Source organism: Gracilinanus agilis, chromosome 3 (genome assembly GCF_016433145.1).
Source record: "Gracilinanus agilis isolate LMUSP501 chromosome 3, AgileGrace, whole genome shotgun sequence".
Taxonomy (NCBI): domain Eukaryota; kingdom Metazoa; phylum Chordata; class Mammalia; order Didelphimorphia; family Didelphidae; genus Gracilinanus; species Gracilinanus agilis.
Window position 1 is genome coordinate 240,417,303 of NC_058132.1, and position 20,303 is coordinate 240,437,605.

At 33.4% G+C, this 20,303-nt stretch overlaps 1 protein-coding gene across 1 annotated transcript in view; it reads left to right on the forward strand.

Moving 5' to 3' along the window:
* The window catches only part of CWC22 (CWC22 spliceosome associated protein homolog), an 83,397-nt gene extending 63,575 nt beyond the window's left edge, over positions 1-19,822 (forward strand). The window contains exons 15-20 of the mRNA XM_044669739.1: positions 9,025-9,102; positions 9,857-10,009; positions 12,767-12,894; positions 15,145-15,246; positions 15,365-15,588; positions 18,390-19,822. Coding sequence (XP_044525674.1) covers positions 9,025-9,102; positions 9,857-10,009; positions 12,767-12,894; positions 15,145-15,246; positions 15,365-15,588; positions 18,390-18,973 — 1,269 coding nt within the window. The 3' untranslated portion in view covers positions 18,974-19,822. The remainder of the gene's footprint in view (positions 1-9,024; positions 9,103-9,856; positions 10,010-12,766; positions 12,895-15,144; positions 15,247-15,364; positions 15,589-18,389) is intronic.
* The last annotated feature ends 481 nt before the right edge of the window (positions 19,823-20,303 follow it).

Here is a 20,303-nt window from a genome sequence, read left to right on the forward strand (position 1 = left end):
GCTATTACTGAGTTTAATAAAGGAAGACTTGGAGAGAATTCTGACAGATGTAGAGAGATGAAACCTATAATACTTTAGCCAGCATACTCATTTATTTCAAAGAAAAAAATATGTGTATTGAGTAAAAATTTTCAGATGCTATTAGGTCAAGAATAATAGTCAAACTCCAATTTAAAATTATTCAAACAGACCAAAAAAATCATACAGAGCAACTCATACTAACCATCACCATTCCCAAAGCTATACCACCCTTTTGTGTCTGGCCTCTTTTCTATTCTTACTTCCATCTTTAAATTGTGTTTGTGAATTTTTACAGAATGAGAACCAGTGGATTCTTAATAGGTTTTTAAAGTTTTGTTGATGTTTTTTGATTTACATCACTATCATTTCTGGAGCTCTTTTCCCAGCTCCCTTCCAAAGAATCTTCTCTTGTAACAAATATAAATAATTAAGGCAAAAATAATTGATAGGGCTTGCTTCCACATGTGATAGTGGAGGCAATATTCTTTATCCATAGTTTTCTACCTCTCCAAAGTTACATTTCCTTTTCTTTTCTCCAGGTTCATTGATCATTATGTTTATAAAGAATTCAGGTACATATTAATGTACTTTTACATTATTATGGCCAGTCTATATATTGTTTTTCAGATATTGCATATATTATTTCTCATTAATTCATAAAGGTTTTCATGTTTCTCTTGATTCCAAAAATTGATTATTCTTTAAAGTACAATAATGCTCAGTTGCCTTCATATTCAACAATATCTTTATCCATTGAATAGGTGCCCACTTTGTTGTGGTTTTTACTACTACAAAAATACAGGTCTGACTATTTTAGTATACCTGGGCCTTTTTTTCTTGCCTTTCCACTTTTGGGGCTCTGTATTTAGCAGTGAAATTTCTGGGTCCAAACCACAGTAAAGCTAGTTTAATGACTTTTTCTTGAATAGTTCTAAACAGAATAGTTGTACCACTTCCCAGCTCCACAAAAGTGGGCTAGCATCCCTCTTTTCTGACAGCCCTTCCAGGATTAGCTATTTCTGCTTCTTGTCTTTTCTTTGCTAATTTGTTGGGTATAGGATGAAACCCCAGTTTACTTTCCTCTTATTAATATTAAGAGCAATCTTTCAAATCACTATTGATAATTTTTGGAAACTATCTTTTGACCACTTATTGTGAAATGGTAAATACATCCTTTTAAAAACCAGAACTTATAAGAAGAAACCTCCCCATCCAGCCACATTAGTCTATTCGTTCCCCATCTCATTACATAAATCATTTATGTTTTCATATTCATTATGGTTATAGCTACATAGGTTCATAGAATTTAGAACCAAAAAACCTTAAAAGTTGTCTAATCCATTCTTCTTGTTTTACAAATAAGGAAACAAATTCAGAAACGTTAACAGACTTAGTAAAATGCCCCAGTGTCACATAAGCCCACTCTAAGGCACTTTTAATATCTCTGGAGTCTTTCTCTTATTTATTATATTGACCCAACAACTTCTTTCCTGTTGGGGACAGTCAGTTTCAGAATGGCAGTTTCTCTTATTTCCTCTACCTTTTCAGAAATGAAACTATTGTAAAGATGTCATCAATTTATCAATACTTCCTAACAAGGAGTAGGAAAGTTCAGCATCTATCAGATGGCATACAAGGCAGAGAACTGCTTCTTGGTAGATAAAAATGTAATGAAAACACTATGTAGTTCTAGTGAACTTAAGGATGCTTGAGTCCCACTTTTGAGAAGTAGCGCAGCCTGCACTGACCTTTATGTTACTCAAGAGAAAAGGAATACGACCACAAATGGAGCATCTCTCTGGTTCATGCTTGGTTCAGACTTTTGTGTCTTTGTTTTACTTTGGTCAAAGGACTTTGTCAAGGTCATAAAATGATGCTCTTAGGGCCCCAGAAGATTTGTTAGGGCAGTGTGCTCCTTCATGAAATGCTCCTAGAATGTCTTTTTTTAATTTTTATTTTATTTTTTAAAAAACCCTTACCTTCTGTCTTGAAATCGATACTCTGTATTGGTTCCAAGGCAGAAGAGTGGTAAGGGCTAGGCAGTGGAGGTTAAGGGATTTGCCCAAGGTCACACAGTTAGGAAGTGTCCGAGGTCAGATTTGAACCCAGGATCTCCCTTCTGTCGACCTGACTCTCAATCCACTGAGCCACCCAGCTGTCCCCTAATATCTTCTTTTTTAGAGTTATATTGTTTCCTCCCTAGATGTCAGCTATAAACCACCATTTCTTATACTTGTTATTAGCAGTCCTTACCATCATTTCTTCCAGGTTATTACTTTTTTATATGTCATGAGCTGAGAAACTAGATGATCATACACATTAGAATAATGTATAGAACAACACGTTTGCTTCCTCTTGTTCTTGGATGGTTAAAATAATTAAATAAGCAAAAAAACTATATCCCATAGTTCTGAGAAAAGAATATTGCTTCAGAAAATTAAAAGATATTCAAGTAAACAAAATATTTTTCCTTCTTGAAACTAATAGCAATGAAATGGAATTTAAAGATCCATATTTGTCCCTTGATTTTTGCTAGAGGTATTGTCACTGGAAGCAAACATATTACTGAATTAACCTTTAAAATTATAATTGAAGACAGAATTACATTGTGAACGTGTCACATCACTTTAAAAATATAATTAAAGCATTGACAACTTTAATTTTAATCCAGAAGATACTTATTTTAGAACTCACCTCAATCTTTTTTTGATAACATTTGCAAGGATGTCTTTCTGAGCAAATCTTTTTTCATCCATATGGTTATTTGAAATACTCTCTTAAAATCATTGTAATATTTAATTAAAATGTTAAAATATTTAATTATTGTAAACCACAGGGGATAACCATGCTGTAATTGCATTTAGGCCAGGGTAGGGGGTGGGGGCTGGGGAAACAGTAATTTGTTTTGCAAGTACTGCTGAATTTTGTTAGCAATGGTATCAGCATTTTAACCAATTTCATTGTATAAAACCTAATTGACTACAGTATTACTCTTTTTAAAAGAGACATTAAAAGTTAGTATGGGTTTTAATATATCAGCCTAATATAATATGACATTGCCCTGAAAAACTGTTACTTTAGGTTTTGATACTTTTCTGATTTAACATTAGATTGAAATATTTTAGTATATTTTTGCATACATTTACAAATTTAAGTTTAATATACTATGTGATCAGAATCTTTCTGCTGTTTAGAAATTTGCTTTAACAAAATGCTAACATGTTAAACCCATTTTTAACCAAAACATGTACTTTTTTGTAAGGCAAGTCTTTCAAGTACTTTCTGTAAAGTTGGTCCCTTGATTGACTACTAGGCTGTGAATATATGCACGTTAGGGGCTATCTATTAAGCTCATTTGAATTCTCCCTCACCCACCTGCCCTTCTCCCCTCCCCTACCGAATAAATATGTGTGTGTGTGTATGTGTATATATGTAGTATTATGTGGCTATGTGGAGGTAGAAACAGCAGTGGAAGAGAGATGGAGTTGATGTAGAAAGCCCCTCCTCACTCACTGTTGAAACTACCAATACTATGAGACTAAATGGGGTTCCCCTTGGGGAGAAAGTATTTAATGAAATAATCAAGGTAATGGATGAGAGTGAAGGAATAGGTGGTGGTCAGTGGGTGCAGGTTGCCCTAAAGCTTAACCCCTTCAGGTCCATCACCAAGTCTGTCTCAACCCAAAGCTTCTCCTACCCTTCCCACTAAATCTATGCCTAATAACTCTGTTCAGTCTGATTATAATTGATTAGGGTCTCTGTTAGCCAAGGTTCAAGGTAAGTTGGGACGTCAGGGATCTGCTCCCAGATGGAGTCCAGAAATCATATCATCAAATCAGGAAGCTCTCAAGGATTGCCTTCAGGTTGCTCAGAGTTCATTTCTCTTTCCTCCCTCACCGAGCTCCTACCTCCGAAGACCCCATTCTTAGGAAATCCATCCCAGAAGTCCCTCTACTCTTTCAATTGCCATTTGGTCTCCTGTTCCTCTTCCAGTGTTCCATCTCCTCTCCAAGAATCTTCCCTTTGCCTACACACACACACACACACACACACACACACACACACACACACACATATTTATTTTTTTCTCTTAGGCACTTTAGGAGTCTTTCCTAGGTATTAAGGGTAAATATTGTGTATCTGGTACTTTGGTAGATCCACACTTTCATTAGTATGGGTACTCCCATCCCCATTGTGGATTACAATCCCTTAGTGCCTCCTCATTTTATGCAGTCATTAAACCATCCTTTTCCGTAAATTCTTCAGAGAAGATCCATCTAGTTTACTGAAATCTTTCATTTCATTCTAATATATCATCCTTTTAATAATCTATAGGGTATCAGTATATCATTCATTGAGACTTTTTTATATCTTTTATCAAATGAGAGACAATTTATTATGAAGCACAAAATTATTCCGTGTGTCTGTGTGAATTGCTTTTGGAAAAAGGGGACTGGAATATGGATGATGATCTGGCCAAGTACAGTGAGAAGGAATCATCAGACACTGGCCAGTGAAGAGATGGCCATGAGAATGAGGACTAAGGAAAGGTCACTGGATTTAATGAATCCATTTTCAACTGTTTATTGTGGGACTATTTTCAAACTTTTCATGCATTCAAAGTTGCATTTTCTTGTTAATTAAAATTAAAGAAGTGGTGAATCTGTACACATACCCTATTACTTGCAGTAAATATGTCCCTTAAAGTAACAAAATAAATGTAATTGTAATTTTCATCATTTGAATTGTTTTATACATTTAAAGGAACCCTTGACTCATAGTATTGAAAAAAATTGTGGCCATATGTCCCAAGTTTTGACTTTGTCACTACTTCTTTCCTCACTTTTGTTCTTTACTCTGTTCTAGAGGAAAAGATGGCCTTTCTTTTTGCAAACTCCAATTGTTGTTTGTGTGCCCTTTCTTCATGTTCTTGTCTCTTCATTTAACCCCTCCCTCTTCCTAATATCCAATTGTATGTCAACTATCTCCTCTCCTACCACTTTCAGATATGCCTAGATCCATCCCATCCCACCTCTGATCCTGTTCCATTTGTTAGCCAGCACCAGAACAGGTATTCTTAACTGTATGTGTAACATGGACATCTTGCATTCTGGTAAAACCTAATGACCCTTTCTCAAAATCATATATTTAAATTCATAAAATGAAATATATATCGTTATTAAGAAAAACATCAAAATGCAATTACCAAAAAAGAAAAAAAAAACACCAAACTTCTAAGTTTATAAGGTTCCTAGGTTAATAACATCTTCAGCCTACAAGAAGCTATTTACATGTCTTGCTTACATCTTCTCATCTTCCACTTCTCCATTCCTTGTAATCTGGCTTCTGATCTCATCTCTAAACTAAAACTTCCTTCTCCAAGATTATCAATAACTTCTCAATTATCAAACCAGGCTTTTTCTCATTGTTCTCCCGTTGACCACTCTCCTTCTAGGCATTCTTCCTGGATTTTTGCTAACAATGCTATCTCCTGTCTGTTCCCCTCTATTTACTTCCTGGCTCCTCAGTGTCCTTTGCTGAATATCTTCCATGCTCCACCTTTTCTACATGGTGTGCCCCAGAAGCTCCTCCTGTGCCTTTTCTTTTCACCCTCTGCCTTGGTGCTTTCATTAGCTCTTGTGGGTTTAAACATCATCATTTCCAACTCCTGGCAATACATATCAAGCCCCAGTTTTCTCAGACTCCACTCCTATATCATTAACTGCTTATTGGACATGTCAAACTCAAAATGTATAGGAAAGGATTCATTTTCTGTCACATCAAATGCTTCATAATCTGGCTTCATGGTGCTTCTTTCAGACTTATTGCTTATTATCCTTCTTCATATGCTTTACATTCCAGCCAAATTGACCTTTTTGCTGTTTTCTAAATTTTCTATTTCCCCTAGACACCCCTGCCTCACTCCCACCCCAGCTCCCCAGTACTTGGAATGCACATTTCCCTTAACCATGGAATTCAGGGCTTTCTAGGGATCAGTTTAATATGTCATTTCATATTGAAGGAAATTCATTCTTTTCCCCTCCCCACTGTGTCCTAATATCATCCTCCTAAAAATTACTTTGTATATGTTTTATTTTGTTGGTTTTTTTTTTTACCAATTAAATGTAATAAAAAATTTCCACACAAGTTTTCCTTACTTATATGATCAAACACATCTCTCTGGCTCTTCTCTTCCTCTCCTGATGCTGGCAGGTGATTCAGTGTGGGTTATACCTGTATTATCATGCAAAACATTTCCACATTGTTCATTTTCATAAGCAAGTAGTCATACAAAATCAAAACCCCCCAACATAAACCCAAATAAACAATTGAAAAATTGTATGCTTTCATCATCATTCTGACTCCAACAGTTCTTTCTCTGGAGGTAGAGAGCATTCTTTGTCCTAAATCCCTCAGAATTGTCCTGGATCCTTGTATTGCAGCTAATAGCTAAGTCTATCACAGTTGATCAGTCCATAAATGTTTTTCCAGTTCTTTCTGGAATCATCCTATTCATCATTCCTTATATAGCACAATAGTATTCTATCACTATTATTACTACTGTTCCTTCAGCCATTCACCAATTGAGGGACATCCCTTTAATTTCTAATTCTTTGCCACCACATAAGGAAGAGCTATAAATATTTTTGTACAAGTGGGTCCGTTTCCTTTTTTTTTTTTTTTTTTTTTTAATCTTTCCAAGATACAGACCTACTAGTGGTATTACAGGATCAAAGGAGTGCATTATTTTATAGCTCTATGGACATAATTTGGATCAGTTCACATCTCCACCAGAAAGGCATTAATATCCTGATTTTGCTACATCCCCTCCAAATTTTATCATTTCCCTTTACCATTATATTGGCCAATATGATAGATGTGAGCTGGCACCTCAGTGTTTTACTTTGCATTTGTCTAATCAAGATAGATTTAGAACATTTTTTCACATGATTGTTGATAGCTTTTGGTTTGTTTTTTTTTTAATCTGAAAACTGCTTATTTATATCCTTTGACCATTTGTCAATTGGGGAATGATTTGTATTCTTATAGATTTGACTTAGTTCTTTATATATTTGGGAAATGAGACCTTTGTCAGAAATTTCTTATAAAATTTCCCCAGTTTATTTCCTTTCTAATCATGGTTGCATTGATTTTGTTTGTACAAACCCTTTTTAATTTAATATAATCAAAACTATTCATTTTATATCTTGTAATGTTTTCTGTTTCTTGTCTGGTCATGAATTCTTCCCTTCTCTATAGGTCTGACAGGGTTTTTTTTTTTTAATGTTCCTCTGATTTATTCATATCACCCTTTATGTCAAAATCATATACTCATTTTAAGTTTATCTTGGTAATATAAGATATTATCTATACCTAATTTTTGCCATACTGTTTTCCACTTTTCCTAGCAGTTTTTGTCAGTTAGTGAGTTCTTATTCCAAAGCTGTGATCTTTGAGTTTATCAAACACTAGATTGCTAAGGTCTTTTACCCGTATTCAGTTCCGCTGATCCATTCTTCTATTTCCTAGCTAGTACCAGGTTGTTTTGATGATTATTGTATTATAGTGCAGTTTAAGATCTGATACCCTTAGACCACCATCCTTCTCTTTATTTTTCATTCGTTCTCTTAATATTCTTGACCTTTTGTTCTTCCAGATGTCTTTTGTTGTTATTTTTTGTAGTTCTTGAAAATAGTTTTTTGGTGGTTTGATTGGTATGACACTGAACATCTAAATTAAGTAGGATTGTCATTTTTATTATATTAGGTCAGCCTACCAATAAGAAATTAATGTTTTTCCAATTCTTTAGATCTTTATTTGTGTGAAAAGTGTTTTGTAATTGTGTTCATATAATTTTTGTGTTTGTATTAGCAAATAGATTTCCAAGTATTTTATATTGTCTAGAGTGATTTCTCTTTCTAATTCTTACTCCTGGAATTTGTTAGAAATATATAGAAATACTGATGATTTATGTGGGGGTTTTTTGGGTTTTTTGCATCCTGCAACTTTGCTAAAGTTTTTAATTATTTCAACTAGTTTTTAAGTTGATTTTCCCAGATTCTCTAAGTATAATATCATATCATCTGCAAAGTGATAGTTTAGTTTCTTCTTTGCCTACTTTAACTCCTTCGTATATGTCCTGTATTTAATTTTCTTTATGCATGTTGTTTGCCCAAACCCATCTTCTTCCCCTCTCCTGGCCCCTTAAATTCCAGTAGAATGTCAGCTTGAGGCAAAGGATTTTTGTCATTTGTCTTTGTATTCCCAGGGTCTACCCCAATAACTAATATATGTTTGTTAAATGAAGTTTGACACCCCCCCCAAATCTTTGATGTTAAAAATCCATTCTGTAATTTGTTTTATAATTTAGATTTTTATATGACAGATTGTCCTTAAGTGGGACAAAATTATTTGCATTTAAGTAGTTATAATCAATCTAATTGAGAAAGGAGATTGCAGGATGGATTCTGGGCTGACCTTGGAAAAAACCTGGTTTTAAGTTCTACCTTGGATACATATATGCATACTTACTTAGTACCCCAGGCAACTTTTTTTTTTAGATTTTTTTTAAACCCTTAACTTCGTTGTATTGGCTCCTTGGTGGAAGAGTGGTAAGGGTGGGCAATGGGGGTCAAGTGACTTGCCCAGGGTCACACAGTCCAGGCAACTTTTTAAGAAAACTAAGTTGTAACATTTCTATAGATCAGTTTTGGTAGGAATTTACTCACATAACATCTCAGGTCTAGTCCTCCCTAACCCCTAAAGTCATTTTATTACTATGATTGACAGTCTGAGAAATAAAAACCAGACAAATGATTTTTTTTTAACTATGGATTTATTATGGTTTGCTTGAAATTTTCAATTTGCCTCATGGCTTTTGAAAGTTAAATCCACTGTTGAAAGTTAAATCAGAGTCAGATATTTGGATAGGTTCATTTACTATGCAGATGAAGCTTTCCCTGAGATTAATAATTGCATTAATTTTCCTCTCTCTCCAAATAGAAAGAACTTTGCAACATGATACTTGATTGCTGTGCCCAACAGAGGACATATGAGAAGTTTTTTGGCTTATTGGCAGGGGTGAGTTTCACATTTCAGACTTTGAGACATAATATATAATGCTACTAGTTTTTGTTTTTGTTTTTTTTATCATTAGTAGACCATAATCATTATTATGTAATTCTTATTATGTAATTAACATAGACTAACCTTCTGTACTTTGTTTTAACTGAAAAACAATTTTAACAGCTACTATACATTTTCTTATTCCCAGCCCAGCTCCTAACTGCACAGTTTCCTGTGTATCACTCTTTTTACTTAAAATACCTTGATACTATGACACAGTGGTCAGTCCTTTCAAAGCATCTGGAAATTTCTGTTTCTTTCCGGCAGTTTTCCTATCCTAATGTAATGATTTGTTTTGGTTGGGTTTTTTCAAACCCTCTCTGTTCTTCATACAAGGCAGCATAGTCAAGGGTCCAAGAAATATTAATATTAAAAAACTGTACCCATACATCTTCTGGGTTCAACACCTGCTGCAGTATTACCTCTTTATACAAACTCCTGTATCTATAGCCTTTTGTAAATATAACTTTATTTTAGCATATTCTATAAGTCCTGAGTTATTAGAGGCCATAAGTTTCTAACTTCCTTTGTAAAAAAACTTACTACAATACAAGGGGAGTTCATTATTATTTATCTAAATCTATCAAATACATACCAACATCTCTTTCTACTGTATACACGTAGGTGCATGGATCATTTGATGTAGAAAATATTTCTCTATATTAGGTTGAGGGATGTGCTTAAAATTAATCTACTTGTTTTTCTTCAGCGTTTCTGCATGCTAAAAAAGGAATACATGGAATCCTTTGAGGGCATTTTCAAGGAACAGTATGATACCATACATCGCTTAGAAACAAACAAATTACGAAATGTTGCCAAGATGTTTGCTCATCTCTTATATACTGATTCACTTCCATGGAGTGTAAGTAGTAAGATCTACAGTTTCAAATTTCTTCCTAATTCATTATTATTCTTAAATACCTTCTCTTAATATTATTTTATCTTAAATAAATATTTTATCTTAACCTCTTAAATATTAAATTTTAAAAATGTTTAAATCTAGCCATAATATTATTTTTGAAGAAATATACTTTTAAATGAATTGTGTGCTTTAATGCTTTTGCAACATCTACCCATACGCATGTTTCTCACAAGACAAGTTCCCCCAAACCTGAGGGATTAACATGAGACATACCATCCAGGATCATCCTAGGGCTCTTTCTCTGACAGTGGTACTAAGGATATTTGTAGGAAACTATCTCCTCTCCATTACACTGATCAAAGAAGTGTAAAAATGTTCAACAAAAATCTCTAAGTAAGATGTCACCAAATTGTATTCCATAAATTTATAAAAACTTCTTGAAGCATCTTAATATTTTTTATACTTTGCAACCTTTGGGCCTATTTTATATAAGATATTTATTGTTTGCCATGTAAATTGGCAATCCTTGACATTTTTAATTCCTGCCTCCATCAGAGCAGTAACAGCCCTTTATTTCTCAATGCAGATTGCATAAGAAGCAATTCTTCTTTTAGGATAATGGAAAGAATTGAATGAATTACTTGGACCCTCAATTTTTTCTCCTATTGCCATTACCAGGATCATATGAAGAAGGAAGAGATTAGCTTTCTCTCCTGAGTTGGAACTATTTTCCGATATTTAATAGTTAAAAATTTGGTTTGACAAAAATAATGTTTAAAAAAAAATAATTGTGGTTGCTGTATATGAAATGAACTTCTTAAGTCAAAATGCTGTTTAATAGCTTTATTTATATAGCAAGGTAGAGATATTAAAGTGGGAAATATAGGAAGGAGGTAGAAAATATCGCCTATCTAAAAATACCCTTAAGTCCTAATCCTGGTGCAGTGATGGGCAACCTTTTGAGCTTGTTGTGTCAAAATTCACCAAAAACCAAGCATAACTCAGGTGGTGTGTCACTTTGAGAAAAAAAAACATAATTTTGTGATATTTGTAGTTTAAATAACAAAAATGTATAATTGTAATATATAACTATTTAATAAACCAATATAGGTAAATTAATATAGGTAGAATTGTCATCTATAGTGCACAGTGTCTACACTACACTACAGCAAATGTTTCATCCTCGACATGAGGCCCCATACTTCTCTGTATGTAGCCATGTGTCATCAAAAATGGCTACGTATGTCAGTGCTGACACACGTGTCATAGGTTTGCCATCACCATCCTTATGCCTCCAGACAACAAATGCAAATCTGAATCTCACCAGCCCATGAAAGTGTCTCCAGTCAGGCGTTCCAACAACCAAAAAGAGGCTGAACCACAAAGGGCAGTCTCTCATGCCAAAAAGGCAAGAGTCTCACCTGAGTAAGTGCCCCTCTTCAGCCTGAGTCTCCAATGTAGGAAGCTGAATCTTCACCAAAATCCAAGTTCCAGATAAGGAAGCCGAACTCCAAAGAGCCAAAAGACACTGAAAACCCCCACAAACCTTCAGCACACACGAGGCTAAGAGCTGCCAAGAATGAAGAGAATCTCTCTCAGGCTCCCATTTATAAGCAGTTTTTTCTACCCATCAGCTCTCCTCCTCATATCTCGGGAATCAATCACAGCCTTTCAGTTTGCCTAGGACTGCCCAGGCAGGGCAGTGCTTGTGGCCTTTTAGGGCATGAACTTTTTTTTTTTTTTTACTAAGTGTTAAGTAGGGATATTTTAAGTTCTTGATTGATTAACTTAAAATAGAAAAGGGGGATAAAAATTCCCTTTCACATGTAGAAACAATGTTATGAATAGTAGATATTCTAAAACAGAGTTACTAGACTTGTGAGTTGAGCTTCTGTTTATAGCACCCATTTATGACATTTTCTACAGGATAACACCTCAGAATAATTTTTGAAGCACAGGATACTCATTGGAAACTTTCTTTTAATTTCTTGTAAAACTTTGTCTTTTTGGAGCAAGAGATTGTTCTTAGTACTTGAATTCTGAGTAGTTTCTTGTTCACCTTATCCTCACTTTTAATAATTCTATAGTCTTAACTACTTGAATATTTGTCATATATTGCTCAGGAGTGCTGATTAGTCCTATAGGGAGGTACTTCCTATACTAGACACATGCACATATTATTTTTTAAATAAAATTCCAAAATTTTAGGAACTAATAATCCTTGCTTCATCATTATATAATGAAGACAAACAAACAAACAAACAAAAATAGAAGTCCTGTTATAAAATCTGAGGCTATTATCCTGACACCTTCATTTAACAGGTAAGAAAACAGGCCTGAGGATATGAAGCCACTTGCTTTTGGCCACACATCATTTGAGTATCATAGTTAGGTCTAAATCTCCTTATTCCTCTTCCATGGTTCCTAATTCCATTTGTCTCCTTGAAGGGAAAAAATGAACCTCACGTAGTGTCTCCTTAGTGTTTTAAAAACAAATACAGAAAATATTCTTTTAAACTTAGAAGTTGTCATGTATGTTGAAATCAAGGGGTTCAAGTTAAAGATTTTCTGATATAAGATAAATATTTGCTATGTTTTAGGGGATTTTTTTTATGACTAGTTTTTAATGTTACTTGTAAGTATAGATCATAGTATCTCAGAAATAAAAGTAATCTGAGTCAAACCTGAATCTAAAGTTTCCTTTGTTTCCATCTTTTGAAAAATTAAGTAAATTTTTTGCTTTTCCCCCATTTCTAGGTCCTTGAATGTATAACATTGAGTGAAGAAACTACTACGTCTTCAAGTAGAATTTTTGTCAAAATCTTTTTTCAAGAACTTTGTGAATACATGGGGCTTCCTAAACTTAATGCAAGACTGAAGGATGAGTAAGCTGATAATTTTATTATTCATTCTTTATCTTTATCACTATTAGGATCCTACCTCTTATCTACCTGCTTCTTTTTGCCTACTATCTTCCAAAGACAACAAAGGCCAGTTGTAAAAGCATGGATATTAATTTCATTTAGATAACTAACTCTTCACAGTCTTAAAGGCTATGGCTTAGAATATATGGTTTTGTCAGTGATTTGAATAAAAACACAAGTTGTAAGAAAGAACTCTGAATTAATATTGCCTTTTAAATGTTCACTATTTCTTTAGGCTTAACTTTTTACATTTTATTTATGTACATTTTAGCCTTGGCTTTTCTTTGCTTTTATTTCTCTTAATATGTTTGCTTTCTATGTACACATGAAATTTAACACTCCCATCACAGTCAATTTCAAGAAATTTGCCATATTATTTTATTATACTGGAATTTTATTGTGTTAAATATGTTTTATATTTATTTTTATATACTATATATACTATATTTTAAATAGTGTATATTTAAATGATTTACTTCCTGCACCTTTGAAATATATGTAAAACTTTAATTGTGACAGGTTTTGACCTATACCTTTTTTGTAAAATATTATTGATTAAGATAATTTCAATTGGTCACTTTGTCATTTCTCTGTTCTCTTTTTTCACATTGGTAGGTATATGACTTTCACCTGAAATTAAAATACTAAGTCTTTCCTTGTAAGAATTTGATGAAAAATAATGAACTAAATGATACATTGGCAGATAAAGCACTTTATTTCCAAACCCCACAATAGTACTTTTGCTTATGAACTTCATTAAATATTAAGACAGTTATTTGATAGTATAAGCCCATACATATAAGCATTTATTTATGAGCTACTTTTAAGTTATATTTATGTTGTACAAATATGATACTTCTCTAAGATTTTTCTGTTAACTAACAGTTAAGAATTTGTTTTGTAATTTACTCCTTAGTTCTCTGGGGTTGTTTATAATTGTTTATTTTAAGTCATTTACTAGTAGGAAGATTTCAAACCTTTGCATGTAGCATGCTCTCACTTTTACAGACATATTCTAGACTTTCAATTTATCCAGGATGGCCCAAAAGTCTTAATGCATTTTTTTTTTTAAATTTTAAACCCTTAACTTCTGTGTATTGACTTATAGGTGGAAGATTGGTAAGGGTAGGCAATGGGGGTCAAATGACCTGCCCAGAGTCACACAACTGGGAAGTGTCTGAGGCCGGATTTGAACCTAGGACCTCCCGTCTCTAGGCCTGGCTCTCAATCCACTGAGCTACCCAGTTGCCCCCTCTTAATGCATTTTTAAGTTTCAATAACTTTGAAGTATAACTGCTACAAACTTTAAAGATGTTTTAAAGTTTAAATATTTAGATTTCCTTTAAACTTATTTAGCTTAAATTTTTTTAATTATAAATATTTAATTTTAACAAGCAGACAACCTGACCTTATGTTTTGATTGCACAACAGCTTTTACATGATTCTTTTTTAGACTAGTAGATAAGTAAAAGATGATCACCTGATCTATTTCCATTAGACTTGTTCTAGTGGAGTTAACACTAACACTATTAATGTGTGTATCAAAATCAAATTCTTAAGTTTCTTAAGTCTAGGGTTACAAATGGAAGTCTTTCAGTCCCTGAACAGCAACTGGTAAACATTTCTACAAATTTTGAAAATTAAGCAATCATAGCATAAGACCATGGTTGGACTTGGTTTGAATGAGAAATACATTAATATTTTAAAATTTGGAAGTAATTCCTTTTTCATATGTTTTGTAATTTTTTAATATTTATGCTTCTGAAACAAAGTTTAAAACTGCATTGATAATCTGTATACCATTTTGTTACAAAACACCTTCACATCTGTCATTTGTCCCTCATAGCAACCCTCTGATGTAGGTAGTATTGAGTACTTACTCCATTTTACAGATGAAGAAACTAAGGTTCCTGGAGCTTTACGTGATTTGTTTAAGATTAAATGATTTACTTGAAATTACCTTGTAACTCCACAAAAGAAAATTGAATTCTCTTTTCACTGTACCACACTCTCATAATCAGGTGTAATATCTGATGAGTTGCTTTCATTGATTTCATGCAAACCTAGTCTAATATGTCATTGAGGAAATTACCCTTTTGATTTTTAAAATTTCTATACATTTTCAGATGATTTTGATAAGAAATCATTTTCACTTCAATATTCAAGTTATTTGCTACATTCATTTTCTATTCTGATTTTTATTTTTCTTAGAACACTGCAGCCATTCTTTGAAGGATTACTACCCCGAGATAATCCAAGAAATACTCGGTTTGCCATCAACTTCTTTACTTCCATAGGTCTTGGAGGTTTAACGTAAGATGCTTCTTTCTTTCTGGAATTCTATTACATTTTAATTGTATATTCTTAAAAGTTAAATTAACCAATACTTTTATTTAAAGACAAACTTAAATGAAATTTTCTTGTTCACTAGGGACGAATTACGAGAACATCTAAAAAATGCACCAAAGATCATCATTGCCAAAAAACAAGATGTTGAGTCATCAGATTCCTCTTCTTCCTCCTCTTCCTCTTCTGAATCTGATTCCTCAGACTCTGACTCTGACAGTAGCAATAGCAGCTCAGACTCATCCAGTGACAGCGGCAGTGACAGTTCATCCACAAGTGGTCTTAGCTCTGGCAATAGCTCAGACTCAGGTATTAAAACAAATCTAACAAGTGGGGTTTTTTTGTTTTGTTTTGTTTTGTTTTATTTTCCTCTTCATGTGAGCTAAGTGAAGTTGGGTTATTTCAGAGATCAATATTTTTAGTTCATTTTTGTTTTCCTATATATTTTTTGTAATGCTACAATTTACTTATTTTAGTCTTTTTTAAGAGAATAAATTCTTTAACTAGCATTGATTAAGCACATATTTGGTTCTAGGCCACAGCTGAAGATACAAAAATGGAACTGTCAGCCCTCAAAGAGCTTAAATTCTCTTGAGGGGACATAACAAGAAGATGAATAAATTAAATACAAAATAATTTCTGAGGGAGAGAATACAATTAATACAGGAAACTGGCTAGTCGGTGATTGTATTTTATTGAAAAAAGTTTTCCTTGATATTCTGAAATGCTATTATGATATTTATGATCCAGGAGGCTTCTTGTTGCATATATATTAACAGATTTCATAATTTTCTCTTTTGGTCTAGTAAAATTGTTACCAGATTCTTATGTTTGCACTATATATTTCATTCTAGCTATAATTCTTCCAGAAGCCCTTTGTTGTTTTCTCATGTCAATTCTGTTTTCTTTCTTAATAACTTCTTAGGTTACAATACCCATGGATTGCATTCTGGTCTTGTAGCTCAGTGGCCTGGGAGGCAGTGCGGTATTTTGCCACAGAATATCAAGTCAGATAGATGGTCTTGCTTTGTGTTCTGTAGCCCCTGAAAAGTTTCTGGAGATGTAGTACTCTTTTTCAGATGTGAACAAATAATATGACAATCAGGTGAACAGGGGCTAGAATGTTTTTCAGTTAAGGTGTTCTATTTTCTGATGAAAAGCCTGTTTTTGATATGACATATGATAAATACTGGTCATTTAATGTTCACCTAGTCTGACTCTAAAAAAAAAACTTGTTCTTTTATTGAATCTGTTTTGAGACCAAATGATAACACAGCATGAACTTCTGTAGCAAGGAAGCTTGCTGATTCAAAATTAATTTGATTTATTATATGACTTCAACAGTGAATTTCTGTTAGACAGTGAACATCATAGAGGCAGGATGTGTTATACTAATGGCATAGCATCATCATGGTGAAATTGTCACAGCCTTATACCTGAAGTGATTGTTTATATTGGTAAAGTTAGAGGGTTAATGATAGTAAAGCACAAGGTGAAGGCATGGTGTATCAGGGTCAGAGAGACGTTGGTTCAGCAAAGAGCCAGATGGTTTGTGCATGGACAGCTGCAGCACAGTTGAGCTGCTTGATATGAACCAGAGAGATAAGGCCCTTGTGACAAACTGACTGCTTTTGCAGTGTGCTAGGGTAAGCATAGGGAGAGAAGTGATGGAGGTTGGTATTATGGCATGGCAGTATTTTTCTATCATATTTTTCTTTTGCTGTGCATGAGCCAATAGCATAAAGAAAATAATTTTATTTCAGTAGTTTACTTTGCTTCATGTACCCCAACTAGAGAATTATAGGAAAAAATAATCAAATACAAGGTTATGGCTAAAACTTGAGAAATAATCATATTTATTTTTATGACGGACTATTTTTAAGTAATTTTGAGAAATTTCCTCATAAAACAAATGCTTGCTAATACTTTTGGTTTCATAGGGCTTAGAGTTCTATATAATCATTATAGTTAATGCTGCTCTGATAGCACATGAAAACAAAACTTGCTGCCATATTAAGGATATTAATTCAAAGAAAAAAATTGGCGTGTGGAATACTCTGCTGATACTCTAGTCCACTTAACAGAAACATATCAAGGTCCCAAATAGCTCTCGGAGGTGTTCCTGTTATTGTTCTGTTTGTCAGTCTGTGAGAAGCACATGTCAAAATGTTAACTAATTAGCAGTTCCCAAACCATCCTGTAATACTATCACGTGGCCTTTTAAAAAATTATTTGTGGCTGGTAGTGATGGAAATATGACTGTAATCTCACAACTAGGGAATCTGAAGCAGGTGGATCACATGAGTCCTGGGGTCCTGAACTAAAGGAGAACTAAAGCCAATCACACATCTACACCAACATGGACATAAAAGAGCAGCCCAGAGCTCCAGTGCACAACAGCAACAGGAGTAGTCCCAAGAATGGCCACAGCACTTCCTATTTGGTCAGTTTAAGGGGAGACAGTGTCAGAGATAGAACAAATATTCTAAAGCTAAAATTAATATAATCTTTCATAGAATACAAGCTCTTTGAGGACCAGAACATGTTTTTCATTTTTGTCTGTACACTTGCTAGTGCAGTCCTTGACATGTAATAAGTATTTAATGATTACTTATTTAGAGAAATATATGATGTTCCATATGTCACACCATCTCCTGTATCTTCCATAAATATTGTTGTCTTGGCCTTTGCTTTGATTCTCAGCAGATCTGATATAGTATAAATCCTTCGTCACTGTGGTGTGAATTCTTTTCATTTCCAAGCACACCATTTTAGAGAAATAGTTATAAAGACTGCATACAAGGTTCATCGCTGGAATGAAATTTGTCATCCTTCCCTTTAGCTTATCTACAAGAAACAAAACGAAGAGCGTTAGTATGTAATTCCTTAATTATTTTTGAGCCTAAGGATCAGTCATGTTTCTTTTAAAATAGCTATAATTCAGAGTTTTTCTTCAGTTAAACTTGGCTTTTCTCCCAGTTCACCTGAGGTTAATGAAATTTTACTCTATTGGCAATCTATGAATGATTTTTTTTTAGTATTATAATGAATCAAGAAATTAGATTAAATTAAATGTTAATTACATGCACTCTTTACGTTTATACTTTTAGGTAAAGACAAAAGGAAAAAAGTGCAAAGGAAAAAGAAAAATAAAGAAACAGATAAAACAGTTAAGAAAAAGAAAACAAGTGAAAAGAAACACATGGAAAATAAAATGGAAAAAAGACAGCAAGAGACAAGAACTGAAGGACAGAGAAGATCAGAAAAAAACACAGACCGAAATTTAAGAGATCCAGATTGGAGAGAGAACTCATCAAAATATGCCCCTGACAGAGACTCTACTACAGAACGAAATAATTACAGGGCTTTAAAGGACAGAGATCATGATAAATACATAGATCCAGAAAATAAATCTGATGATACAAAGAAGCGGAGAGGAGAAAGAAGAAATTCTTTTTCTGAAAATGAAAGAGAAAAACACCGAAATAAAGACAGTGAGAATCATAGGAGGAAAGAGAGATCAAAGTCTAGAGAAAGGAATAGAAACAATCCAAACTCCAGAGATGAACAAGATAGACGTTGGAATGGTGCAGAAAAGGAATCTGAGAAGCACAGCAGAAGATCTGAACAACCCCGAGAATCAAGAAGGAATCATGACCGAAGACGGGAAAACTCTCCAGCAAGGCGAAAATAATACTGAAATACCTTACTTCAGTTTAAACTGAATTTTTTTACATTTATTGGAGAACTTTATTTCAAGAAGAGTCTTTGTATAAAGTACTGGTTTGTATTATACATTTTTAATAGGTTTTCAGTGGAAGGTATTTTATAATCAGTTTCACCCTATCAGAAAAAACAAACCCTCCCCCATTCAGTTAAACATATTTGAAGAAAACATTTTCACATAAGAGGAGACCTTAATGCTTGCTTATATTTTGTGAATAAAATTGTCAAATTCTCATTGAATCAGTGTATTTATCAGTAACAGAATATTTTTCTGTAAATATTTTCTGGTGATCTGAGGACATACTAATATAAATTTATTCATTATTTTTTGTTGTTGTTTTTAAAAGTTGGAGACTTAATTATAACTACGTTGCATATATCTCATACAAATACAGGCAAGCACAGTTTTTTTCCCCCTTCCAGAAATATTTTATTCCTTAGGTGAACTTTATTTTAAAGTTAATCTCATGTTACATTATATATCAGTTATGATCTCATTTAGTTTACCAATAACACATCTTTTAACTGAATTCCCTAATAAAGCTAGATTTAAGGTTTCTACATCATTCTTTTAGCCTTAAAAAAATTTATTACTGCAAGGTAATATATTTATTTTTAATGGGGAACAATATATCAGTGTGAAAGAACATGTAACTGTGATAAATATGAATGCCATAACTGTGAGATTATTCAAATTGTTTTGTGTGGATAAGTTTAAAGGTTTTCATCATTGTAATTCCCACCACTTGAAACACATCAGTTTATTTTTTTATTTTTTTTAAATAAAATATTTCCTCTGAGAAACCAGATTTCCTAACATACATTTTCCCTTATTTTTTTAAATGAACTTGTTCTTAGTTATCTCAAAAGAATGAACAGATTTTAACCAATGGATTTGGCTTTCAAAATCTCTTAATAATATTTTTCCTTTAGCAAGCAGTGATTCAGATTTTTTACTTTTGTTTTAAAACCCGTGCACAAAAAAAGTTACTGAAAGTAGACTAGTAATGTCAAAATAATCTTTTCACCAGTGTTTCTTTAGTCTTCTAAATATTCAAAATATTGGTGTGAGGACTATTAAGTCTGGATGGGACTTAAATTGGTTTGGCCTATCCCCCTAAAGAGATGGTACCATACCCCAACAAACTTAAGAGGATTCAAATATAGTCTTTTTTAAAATATTAAGTACAATCAAGATTTCAAGGTAATGAGATACTAACATGGTAAAGCAGAAACCCAAACTTCCAAAGTCTTCAAGTTCATCATGTTAAAAAATTAGCCATGCTATCATATATCTG